Source organism: Zeugodacus cucurbitae, chromosome 6, assembly GCF_028554725.1.
Source record: "Zeugodacus cucurbitae isolate PBARC_wt_2022May chromosome 6, idZeuCucr1.2, whole genome shotgun sequence".
Classification (NCBI taxonomy): domain Eukaryota; kingdom Metazoa; phylum Arthropoda; class Insecta; order Diptera; family Tephritidae; genus Zeugodacus; species Zeugodacus cucurbitae.
In genome coordinates, this window is record NC_071671.1 from 26,861,091 (window position 1) to 26,874,396 (window position 13,306).

A 13,306-nucleotide genomic window follows, 5' to 3' on the forward strand; every position below is an offset into this window, starting at 1 on the left:
AAATTGCGAGGAAGATACTAATAACAGAATTTTATTCGAGTTGACAAGAAAAATATGAAAAAAAGAAATTTAAAAATAATAATATTTTGAAGGTTATCATTGTTGCTTTGTTCAAATATTTTTGTCAGTGTTTAATTGTAACTTGGCATCTGTTAGTAGGCAAACCAACGGCACATTCGGCCTTGAAATAACTCCTAAATTGCAAATCGACAGAACACCTGTCTGCAAAATCGCCAAAAGTATACGCTATAGCGAAGATTTTCCAGATATTCAGGAAGTCGCTGGAGGCACTGCACAGGACTGTTGGCAGATGCTTTACGCCAGACTCTTCCAATTATTCCTGGATAATCGTATCCCTAAAATCATCTAATTTGTGTGCCTAAAATCATCTAATAGAATTGCCAATTAACAAATAACATCATTGACTCGAAGGAAAAGCTTATTCATCGTGTCAGGATGACGTATTCAATTATCCTACAGACTATTTAAAATTGCTGGACTATCCCCACTCACTCGCAATTAAAAGTAGTGTGAGTTGTCATCATACTGAGCAACATAAATCAACCTCGACTTTGCAATAGAACAAGACTGGCTGTGAAGAAATTGATTATCTTCTTACCAAAGCCAAGAAATTTGGTCATTTGTTACTTTCTTCAATATACGATTAAAAAAATCAAAATTTTACAAATTATGATGATTTACGCTTAATACAGATCTACAATAATGTCTATCAATCATTTTGAAATTTATCGGCTTTAACGTTTTCGTCTTTTTGCGTAAGCATTTTTCTCTGCAATGAAAAAATTACTAATTTAATGTATACCATAGCCACAAAAACGTGTGGCCGGGTCTGCTAGTATATAAATAAATATTAGTAAATGTACGTTGGAAAAAATATAACAGAATAATATTTATAGGGTTGCCATTTTGTTTTTCAACGTATTCAATTAAAATAAAATATACTTTTTTTTGTTGTTTTTAATTTTATTTCAAAAATCTTAATAAATACTTATACATTTTATAAAACTATTACGCTAAAAATAATTATGCTTTAAAAATCTAGCAACAAATGGTTTGCAATACAAAGAAAAGAATTTGTAATAAATAAATAAAAATAATAATTTAACAAAATTTAATTAAAAATAATAATAATTAAAACTTAATTATTTAACAAACTTTAAGACTTTTTTTCATATAAATTTTAGCATAAATACGTCTTTATTAGTGCAATTAAAAAAAATTAAAATTAAAATAAAAAAATATATATTTTTTTCTAAAGCTTCAAATTTTAACTTTCGTGCTTATGTAGTAAAGACATACTTATATATTTAGTAATAAAAATGGATTTATTTAGCATATAAATATTTTCTTTTGTCACCTACACTTAAAACTAAGGCAAATATTTTGTGTATGAGCGTGCGTGCGTCGGTGATATGTGCGGATGGAAAAGTTTGGAGGTCTTAATAGATACGGATATAAGTGCCGTCAAACTAAAAGCTTTAAACTCTTGGAAGCTTTACTAGAAATTCGAAAAAGACACAGTTAGATGCAGCTGTTGCGTAGTACAAGTACAAGTAAATACAATATATAAAGCTTTCAAGCTTTTATAGCCTCAAAGCTTTAAGCTTCAAGTACTGCAATAATAGTCACAGCAAAGCAACATAAGCTTGCTTTCATTATACTCGTACTTTGCACCTGCTCTTCTTCTACCAAAACCACCAACCCTTTTTCTTCACTTCCTCTTGACTTTCGGCTTCTTGTTTACGACTCGGCAGCGGTGGCGGACTTTCGCTCCAACGCACATTATTGCTGTTCGGACGTGGTGGTGCTGGTGGCGGATTCCTTAGATCAACATCTTTCGTTGGCGTTGCACTTGGCTGACTTCTCGTCACACTCGCTGTGCCCTCTTCAGCATTTCCTTCCGCACCCTCAGCATTCTCATCGGGCGGCAAATCTATACCAATCGTAGTGCTCAACTTAATCGAGGCCTGCTTGAAGGTATCACTCAACTTAATCTGCACCACATTGATGAACATAGATGTGAGCGCCAAACCGAAGACCAAGTAGAGTATGCTACACATCATAAAGATCGGATGCTTTGGCACCATATCACCGAAACCAATGGTGGACATCGAGATGAAGACAAAGTAGAACGCCTCGAAATAAGTCCAATTCTCCCACATTGAGTAGAAGAGCGCTCCAATTAAGATGTAACTGATCAGCAAGAATGAAGCCACCGAAATGGGTAAATTAAATTCATCATCGATTTCGAATGTCTCATCGAATGGTGACGATGGTGTTTCCGGACCAGTTGTGTGTGACTCAATATCCAGTTCACGTCCGAAGAACATACTCGAACGCCGTGCCAATTTCATGGCGTCCCGCACCGACTGATGTTTTCGTATGTTACGACAAGTGCCCGTGTAGTATAGCCGTCGCACATAGACCCAAAGGAATTTCAGCGCACGCGTAAAGAGTTTACCATAATCCGCAAGTATGAGCAAAAACAACGGTATACCAATTATGGCATAGACGATGGCCAAGGTGCGGCCGAAAGTTGTTACGGGAGCAATGTGACCATAACCTATAAAGAGAAAAAAAGCAGAATTTAGTAACTTATATTTTATAAAAGCTCTTTGAACAATTCTATAGATTTTTCCCCAAGATATCTTAGGGAGACTTAAAGTGTCAAAAAATCTAAAAAAATATTTCCAGAGACTTAGAGATCTTTGAAAAGTAGATCCATATATAGTATGTCTTTTATGTTCAAAATATTGAGTTATCTCCATTCACATTCTCCATCATTCAGCCCAAAGAAGTACAGTTTTTAGTCGGAAGGAATAGTGCGTTCTCTGGAATAAGTGAGCTTTGAGCCCAGACATACATACATATCACACTTTCGAATATCACTATTTCCAGAACTCAAAATTAGTCCCAAAAAATGACTTCTAGAGACTTCAAGGCTATAGCTGACCAGCCTGGTCTCTATAGTCTCTCTATGCTATAGCCTTAAAGTCTCAGAAGTCCAAGAATAGGAGATTAAACATATTTGGTACTTCGTAAAGAATTGATTATCTATTATCATCAAGGCTACTAGACATGGTTTAGTTCGCCCTAATCTCTTTATCCTACCTAAAGAAAGTGTTCTCAGACCCAAATCGAGTTCTTTAGGGTTAAGGACTTATATGCAGTAAGTTATATCAGTGCCGATCAATAGAGAATATATATCTATAGTAAAAACATTTTCGCACCTATACTTGTTATAACGGTCCAACAGAATAGTATGCAATTGACAAAATTCCACGATTTCTGACCCGGATATCGACGTATACCCAATTCAGCGAGTGAATTCAGTTCATCTTCGAATTTTCGGAGCTTCTGACGCGCTAGCGATTTCCAATCGTCTTCCCTATGAAGAAAGAAAATTATTATACAAGTTCAGCCGAGCTCATGAAGTCTGCGCTACCTCATATTGTGACTAACTGTCCAGAGATTATCGATAAAGTCACGCTTCACCTTACGCACTTCACATTTGTAGATATTCTCCGATGTGCCCTCGGTGTAACGGAACATTAGACCACCGAAACCACAAAGCAGTATGAGCAGTATCAACTCTGCCACGCATTTATTACGCAATAGCCGCATAGTGTTTAGCTCTTTGGGGAAATCGGTTTTCATGTGACGCCACTGCAGACGTACATCGAAGTAGAGATGACGTATCAGTTCTTTAGATATCAAATTTTTGGGTAAATCTTCGGCAATTAAATCCTGGGGCAAAAGCAGCTCTTCGGAGGCGAAATGAACTTCTGGTTCTTTTTTGGATTCTGGTTTTTCGGTTGGTTTCCCGATGAATAGTCCGAATATTTTGCGTATTATAGTTGTCATTAGCGGCACAGCAGCCTCTGCTTTACGTGCTTCCTCCTCTAATCTAGCGGCCTCTGCTTCTTTAGCCGCCGCCAGCATTGCTGCTTCCAGTTGAGATTTTTCCAAGCTTTGTTTCCTGCGTTTGGCAATTTCAGTAAGCGAATCCTTGCGTGGCGTGCTGTAACGGCGGCGCACTTCACCCATTTCGGCTGGTAGCTGTACCTTCGTATGTTCCGGTATTTTATGCTCCATGGGTGTGGCAGGAGACTGCGGCTCTGGTGTTATGCTAGTTGACTTGCTGTTACTGGCCTCATTTTCAGCAAGTCGACGCATAATTTCCGCACGCTGTTCTGGTGTCTTCGAACGCCTTTGCGGTCGTATTGGTGATAGTGAGTGATTGCGACTGACACTGCGTCGCTCCGGCGGTTGTGGTGGTGGACCACGCACATCGGCTACATAATTGACCGTACCGGTAATGGCTGACACTTGTCGGCGCACAGGATGCGTATGCTTCTCCGATCTGTGCGCTCTAGATTCCTCCACATCGTCTACTTCGGATGAGGAGAATTGTGTGGAGGATTCTTCGTATCCGCTGTGTCGCTGACGTGGCTGTAGTGTTGGCGCTTCATTACGTTGCAACCTCAAACTGTGCACTATGCGTCGTCTTTCTTCGGCATCTGCCGGCAATTGTATGCGATCGCTTAGTTTACGATAATTCTGCAGCAGACGTTTGCGCTCATCGCTGTCGTGCAACTGCTTATAACGCAACCGATTTTCACGTTTCTCACGCTCGAACTGACGTTTATCCGACTCGAAGCGTTTACGTTCCTCCTCGAAGCGTCGCAAATTTTGCTCCAGCCGGCTAATATTCTCATCGGCAGTTGGACGAGCTGGTCTGCCGTTGCGCTCGAACTCTTCGCTGGACTCATCCTTGTGTCGTGGCGAGGAGAGACTACGTTGCTTTGCGCTACGCATGAGCACGTCCGCTTCGGGGCTGGTCAGCCGTTCGGCTTCACGTGGCTGTGATAGACTGCGTGCGGCCGAGTTGCCGAATGTCTTATCGCGTCGCCGCAGTATTTTACTCTCATGCGCGGATATGGCGCCGGGTGGCCGTATTTGCATGCGCACGCTTTGGACGCCGGCTGCCTCTTCGGCAGCAGTGTTGCCGTCTACCGCACTGCTTTCATCTTCGGAGTAGCGTCGTCGGCCATTTGTCGCTTTTGCTGTGGGGTCGGGTGTTTTCTCACGTTGCGGTCGGGTTAGCTTGCGGTGCCGACGTCGCACTGTGACGCCTTCTGGTTGCACGTGCTGCGACTCCATGGTTTAGAAGAAGGTGGTTGAATGTTTGCGCTAATTCAAGTAGTTTTTTTTGGTTTGCTGTTTTATTTAAATCAGTATAAACTTAAGTTTTCTTATGGTTTTTTTTAACTGCAAATAAAATTAATATTTTTTTAAATTAATATTAATAAAACAACATTAACTTTTTCTAATTAAATTAATTTTAATTATTATTATTTTTTTAACGAAATTTCTCAATATTTTTAATTCCATTTATATATTTGATTTATTAATGTGGGTTTATTTAAATTATTTAACTTAATACAAATTATTTTACTTTTAATTTATTATTATTTAATTGTTTTAATAATTTATTGAATTTTCTGATATCTTAGTATTTGAATATTTTTTTCATGTTAAAAATCTTTAGCATTGAATTAAATATTTTAATATTTATTTATTAAAGTAGTATTATTTTTTGTAATGTTAATTTCATTTAAAATTTTTATCTTATAAAATTAAAAAAAAAAATATTTAATATTTTAATTTTTAATTTATTACAAAAAAAATATATTTTTTTTAAGAAATGCAGTTTTTAAATAAAAAAAAACATTGGATAATTAGAAAAAAAACATTTTTATTTATTATATTATAAATTATTTATATTAGTATTTTAATATAATTATTAATATATTTTTATTTATTTATTATATTATAAATTATTTATATTAGTATTTTAATATAATTATTATATTTGCTCTTAGTTTATTTTATTTGATATATTCAATTATTATTTTATTATTTATTATTTATTATTTTTTGTAATAAGTTTACTTTTGGAATTGAATCTAAATTCTTGAAAAACTATTGTTAAATTTTTTTTCCCAAAATAAAAGGAAAGTTAATATTAATTTACTTTAATTTTTTTGTCTGAAATTTTTGTTTTTTTTAACAAAAACATATAGTTAGTTTTTAAACGAAAAAAGATCTATTTATTTTTATTTTACTTCAAAAATATCATTTACTTTGATTGATTCTAAACCTTAGAAAAAAAATATTTTTTAAATTATTTTATCGCCAAAAGTATTTGCTTTTTTTATAAAAAATTATTCAATTATTTGTCAAAATTTTTGTTACAAAATATTATTTATTTTGATTGAAAATAAACTTTTGAAATTTTTTTAAATATTTTTGCCATTTTGTTATAAAAACTAAAAAGAAAGTCAAGAATTTTATTAATTTTCGTTTTTTCAAAGTTTGTGTTTCTATACAAAAAAAATTATAAAAGAAATATTACAAATATTTTTTTGTTATTTTATTCCAAACATTATTTTTGTTTTAATTTTTTTATATGATTTAATTTCTTTATTTCCAACTTTATTTTTATATAGTGAATTGAGTAATAAAATCATTATTATTTCTTATTTCCACTTATTTTATTTTATTTTAGTTTTAATTATTACTTTACTATTTCTTCTCTTTAACTCTTTTTATTTATTTTCTCTAATTTAATTTATTTGCTTTTTGTCATGTTTTTTATTGTTTTTATAACAATTTAAGCCTATTGTTCTAACTTTTTTGTTTTCTTTTTATATTATTCTTTTATTATCATTTCACTTATTTTCATAATTTGTTCACCTATTTATTTTACTTTTTCATATTTTTCTTTTAAAAAATGTCCGTACATTTTGTCACACACTTCATATGCAGCTATTTTTAATTGCACCCATAAAATTTCGACATCCTTTTCATAATCTCAAATTCTCTTTTGTTTGTAGTTTCACGTGAGTATTCACAATGCCGCTTCAGAATCCAACGTTTCTCAACACGAACGCGCCGAATGCCAAATTCTATAATTATAACTCGACCATTTTGACACCGAAAATTTTTTGGAACATAACATACATACAAATATATATGTATGCCAGAATGAATTTTCCGAAATGTACAATTCCAAAAAAAAAAACAAAAACACTTCGAAACACTTTCGCAGTTACAGAGTCCGTCACAAGCTGTTACATTGCTTATGAAAAGCAGTGAAAGTTTATGGCATTTATTGATCAAAACGGCTTTCTAATATACTTTTGCATATATATTATATTTATATATACTTATGCCCATCTAATATTCAACGCGCCGCCGTGTCATTTATCGGTTCACCGTTTCTCGTTTGCCACTAGCGCTCGCCTCGTTGTCTGAAAATAAACTGATCGTGAGCAGCCGTTGCCGCTGGCTGTTGAATTTCCAATGTTTGCTTTTGTTTTTATTATTTTTTTACTTTTCGAGTTTTGTGAAAATGAGGAAATTTGTCGAATTTTCTCTGCATTAATTTGCACATGTTGTTGTTGGCTTTTGCTTTTTGTTGTTGTTCTAAATTACGATCAGCTGTTTAATGTTGTTTGACTTGTACTCTCTTTTGCCTATGTAGCTATATATAATAATATAAAAAAAAACAATATTTTACGTGCCACAATTGTTCCTGTATGCCACAACTGCGATTAATTAGGTGAAACCTATTTATGGCGTGAAAACCATTTAACATTTGCGCCATTAAGTCACAATGTGCAATAAATATTTTGATATGCAATAAACTTTGTTATGACATTGCAACATTAAATATATTTAATATTAAATAATTTGATATTAAATAATTTAATAATAATTGATAATTTAATAATAATTGATAATTTAATAATATTTAATAATTTAATGCAAATTTATATTTTTTTTATTTTAATGAAGCCAAGTCCAATATTTATTTCTGCACATTTTAGTCAGCCCAAATATAAATATGTATGTAACGGTATTTTGTAAATACGAAATATTTTGAAAATTTCATATATAAATATTCCAGCGAGCTTTTTGTGCTTTATAACACTCTGTGAAAGCTTTCAAGTTTATGGTTGTTAGATTTGCTATTCAATGTAAAGTGTTGCCAGGCGATAGTTTTTGAATAAAGTAGAGGAGAAAAATGTTGAATAAATAAATAAATTTGAAAACTCTTCTTAAATATAATAAATTCTTTAACACAATGCTATAGTTAAGTGTATGTGATTGGCGTTGCAACCGTTTAGCCGGTTATAGCCGAATCGATGAGAGCGCGCCACTTCTCTCTCTCCTTCGCAGTTCGGCGCCAGTTGGAGATCCCAAGTATAAAAATGGTCCCTCCAACGGTGTGGAGGCCTTCCTCTTCCTCGGCTTCCTCCGGCGAGTACTGCATCAAACACTTTCAGGGCTGGAGTGTTTTCGTCCATTCGGACAACTTGACCTAGCCAGCGTAGCCGCCGTCTTTTTATTCGCTGAACTATGTCAATGTCGTCGTATAACTCGTACAGCTCATCGATCCATCGTCTGCGGTATTCGCCGTTGCCAATGTTCTGAGGGCCATAAATCTTGCGCAAAATTTTCCTCTCGAAAACTCCTAGTGTCGTCTCATCTGATGCTGACATCGTCCAAGCTTCTGCACCTTAAAGCAGGACGGGAATGATAAGCGACTTGTAGAGTTTGATTTTGGTTCGTCGAGAGAGGACTTTGAGTTAAGTAGTGTGAGAAAAAATATAAGTTCCAGTGCGTTAAAAATTCAAATGAATTTTCAAAATTAAAAAAAAAAATCTGGTAAAATTGTTTTTCGCTATATAAAGCAAGATCTTTTGCTTTTGCCACTTTATCATGGAAAGGTATATAATTCAACAATGAGTCGAAATTATTAGAATTTACTACCGAAATTCGGAGTCAGTGGCTTCAACTTTAGGAGCGCTACGTCCAATTTATGGTCGTCATAATCGTCCTGTCAGATAAACAATTGAGCCTCTAGTAGAAAATTTTGAATACGCAGGTGCAATACAGACGTTGTGGCAAATTGTGTGAACAGATCTTGGCATGCATCCTTGCAAGATCAAAGAACTGATGCTGCTTTACCACCAGAATTGTCATATGTTTGTGAATTGGGCTGAGCAACAACTTGAAAATGATCCAGATTTTCATTGAAAAATCATCTTTACCGAATGTCACAATCGATTTATTTGAAACCCAGTTTGTGTGACCGTGTTGTCTCACGAAATGGCCCAGTCAATTGGTCGCCTCGATCGTGCGATTTTACGCCGTTAGACTATTTTCGAGTTCCCATCTGTGCAAGCGATAACTTGCGTAAAAATCAGTTATCTTGATGAAACTTGGTACACATACTCGTATTCCTTGGCACAAATTGGCGAAAACCGAAAACAGAAAACATTTTCGAAATCAACACTCTCACGGTCCCAAGGAACATGTGTTCCAAGTTTCATCAATTTATCTCAATTTTTACTCAAGTTATCCGTTGCACGGACGTACAGACAGACATTCGGATTTTGACTCGTCTCGGAATCGGACCACTGTCACGCCCATAAAATGGCGATAACCGAAAACATATAAAGAGCTATAACTAAGCCATAAAATAATCTAGGAAAGTAAAATTTGGTACAAAAGATTGCTCTAGGGAGGGGCATATTTGGATGAAATTTTTTTTGGAAAGTGGGCGTGGGCCCGCCCCCTACTAAGTTTTTTGTACATATCTCAAAAACTACTAAAGCTACATCAACGAAATTTTCAGGAGTCGTTTTTTCCAGCCATTTCCTTATATAGTCCAAAAATGGAGGAAATCGAAGTATAACCACGCCCACCTCCCATACAAAGTTTACGTTAAAAACTAGTAAAATTGCTTTAATTCAGTAAGGTAAACCAATATAAACCTTAAATTTCATTATAAAGAAGGTACAGAAGGGCTGCACTCAAAATGGTATACAAAATTTTAGATGGGTCAAAAACCACGGGTCAAAAACCACGGAACCACGCCCACTTATGGGTCAAAAACCATATCTCCGAAACTACGCGACCAATTTCAAGGAAATTCGGTTTGCATTGTGAAAATAGGCCAAATCGGTTCACAACCACGCCTACTTCCTATATACCAGAACAGAAGAAATTCATAGGGAATATTATTCTACTAATAATATGTCTCTGTGCCAAATGAAATCGGGTCGAAACCTACCCTAGTACCCATATACCTAATCTTAGGGTTTCCAACTTTCAATGGACTTTATACCGCATATATGACGAATATGTGGGTCAAATTTTGTATTACATAATATTAAAAAAATTAAATAAATAAATTGTGAGAGTATAAAATGTTCGGTTATACCCGAATTTAGTTCGCTAAAAACAATTGAGTCTAATTTACTTTTCATTTAATCAAATATAAATATTTAGCTTAGTGAATTTAGTAATAGTAGTATATTTTTCATAAAAATTGGTTTTAAGAAGGCTACATGCATATTTCATCTAAGCAATGCCAATGTAACTTTGCCTAGAACCCGAAGTTGCCAAAAACATATTGAAAATTCGCCTAAAGTAAACCAATAAAATTCAAATAAATAAGGATAAGAGAAGACATTGAGATTTTAAAAATTATTTACTGCATAAAATAATAAGGAATAACAAGCTGTCATAAGCCACTCATAACATAAATAAATTGTGGAAGTGCATACTAATTGCAATGAAAATAAGCAAAGTCAAAATGTTTTGATTTCAATTTCACAGGCATACATATGAACATATATGGATATACAAATATACTGTCGAATATATGTGTGTACATTATGTTTCAATCAAATCAAATCGAAATAGTTCAATAAATGTGAGCTAAGCGTGAAAAATGCTAATTGTTTGGAATAAAGTATATATATACTTATGTATATATGGTTATTTCACATTCACAAATTCTCGACTCATCAGTCATTCCTGGCGTCATTCATTCGCCTTCCTCTTCTACTGCTATGCCTCATTAATAAATCTGATGCCGTTATAACGGAAATCTATTTTCCGAAGTGTGCGAAATTATTTACATATTTTGTTTAATTTTTGTTTTCTCGAAATCTTTTCGCAGTTCCAGCAACTGTAAATAAACATTGATGCCTTTCTACCCGTACTAACAACAAGGTGAAAATGTAAATACAACAACAATACTGTCGGACTTGAAAATTTTGTAAAAATTAATTTGTGATTAATGAGTATTCGCAGGCATCGTACCAATGAAAACGTTGTCCAGATAAGCAAGACACGGCATATAAAATGAGTGAAAAGAATTAATGAGGCAATATTTGTCTTATGTGTGAATTTGGTGTGGTGAAAGGAAATTGTAAAGCAGGTTGCTTGAAGACTTCTGTGAAGTTTTATTAATATCAAAAGTGTGGTACCAGCTGACGAACAGCGTTTAAAAAGCTATATTTCTCAGGGTATACGCACCTGTTGAGTATTTTTTGGAATAATATATGGTTTACAGGAGAGTTATAGTTAAGGTTTCTAAGTGGCTTAGAGCACATTCAGAGGGTTGCTGTGGAAGCTTTTGCATTGGAAGGTGAGAAGTGCTTAGGTTTCTACCTTTTAATATCACTTTAGAACATATGGTTCGTAATGAGATGGGAAACTGTTGGTTGGGTAGTCCAAAATCCGTCTATCTCAAATAATAATTTCTTTCAGATCACTAAAAAAATCTTGTTGAAAATATATGAGTATATGTTTTACAGAAAAAAAAATTAAAAGTATATGAATTACTTTTGTATCTTATAGGGGGGTGTTTCTTAATAATATTACATATTGTGGCACATATTTCGTTGGACTGTGACTCAAAGTCAGTTCATCTGCGAAATGAAATATATATATTTAAGTATCAAGCTTTGAAAGCTCAAAGATAAATTTTGGTTTTGTTTTATTTTATATTTTCTTTTATTTTATTTTATTTTATGTTATTTTTATATTATTTTATTTTATTTTATTTTTTATATTATTTTATTTTTTATATTATTTCATTTTATTTTATTTTATTTTATTTTCTTGTCTTTTGTTATTTTTATTTATTTATACACTTCTATATATGTATATGTATATGTATTCTAAAATTAATATTTATTGCTTGTCTGAGTTCACTTAAAGAAATTTAAATCACTCTGAAAGCACACATTAACAGCACATTAATTCACACTTCTAGTATAAGCCTATACTATAAGTACTACTATAGTGCATATTACACAGATATATGAATATATATATTCAATAATATGAAAAAGAATACACGAAAATTTGGCAATTGTAAAAACGTCATCATGAGTGGGTGTTGAATGCCAATATTTTGTTGTCGCTAATCTAAGGCAGATGTACATATGTATACAGATAAATGCAACTAAAAATATTTATTTTTTCGTCCAAAACCTAGTTCATACATTTTCAATTGTTTAAATTTATTTTGTTTTGCTTTTCCCTTTTTATATACTTAATTTAGAATTTTTTATTATTAATTTTTTTTTATTTTTTTCATTTTTTTAAGGAAGCATACTTTTATTTGCCGCCACAAATCTCTAAAAGCATAAGATCATAAAAAATTCGCATTAACTAAATGAAAATAATCACTTTATGGCAAATTGCGAATTCTTAATTGTTGCTGCTTGCATCATTTGTGGCCGAATCGAACTTTGAAAGTGGCGCATAAAATTTTCGAAATTGTTATTATTCCAATAAAATGCGAAAACATACATCTTTGTGGGGCGGAAGAATTTATAACCCAAATAAAATTAGTAAAATTAGTGAATTGTTGTGATGGTTTCGTGCGCTGCAGGCCGGCGAAATGATTTAGTTGTTTAAACAAGTGCGAACAGTTGGGGATTATAATAGTTAAACATATATATATGTATATGAATGTTTGTGTTGGAAATAATGAATTCGAAAAGAGTTCGAAAAAAATGTTAAAATTATTATTATTAATTATTACAAAAATTATTAAAAAAAAAACTTGTTATAGAATATTTTTTTAATTAAGTTATTAATTTTTACATACTCAGCACATGACTCACAACCAAAAAAATTGTCAAATATACTACATAAACAATTTTTTTTTTATTTTTTTATTTTTGTCTTTTAACTTTTACATTTTATTTAGTTATTTATTACACATTTTTTTTTGTAATTTATTACCATTTTCTCACCACTCTCTTCTGGTTTTCTTACTTCGAAATCTACATATTTATTCTCAGAATAAGTTTTTTTTTCAAGATTTGACAATTTTGTTAATTTTTTATTAATTCTCATGTCAAAAAACAAATTTCTTAAAAAAATATTTTCAATTAAATGAAATTGG

At 32.9% G+C, this 13,306-nt stretch overlaps 1 protein-coding gene across 4 annotated transcripts; it reads right to left on the minus strand.

Moving 5' to 3' along the window:
- Positions 1-1,457: 1,457 nt before the first annotated feature.
- LOC105214026 (uncharacterized) lies at positions 1,458-7,352 on the minus strand. 4 transcript variants are annotated; one of them, XM_054234188.1, is made up of 4 exons: positions 7,254-7,352; positions 3,467-5,292; positions 3,252-3,409; positions 1,458-2,584 (listed from the first exon to the last, which is right to left on the minus strand). In XM_054234188.1, the coding sequence occupies exons 2-4, from the start codon at positions 5,182-5,184 to the stop codon at positions 1,707-1,709; spliced, it is 2,754 nt and encodes a 917-aa protein (XP_054090163.1). In that variant the 5' UTR covers positions 5,185-5,292; positions 7,254-7,352; the 3' UTR covers positions 1,458-1,706. The 4 variants fall into 4 exon arrangements, with proteins under 4 accessions (XP_054090163.1, XP_011185490.2, XP_054090162.1 ...); XM_011187188.3 differs by lacking the exon at positions 7,254-7,352 and adding an exon at positions 6,828-7,241; XM_054234187.1 differs by lacking the exon at positions 7,254-7,352 and adding an exon at positions 6,794-7,241.
- Positions 7,353-13,306: the final 5,954 nt, after the last annotated feature.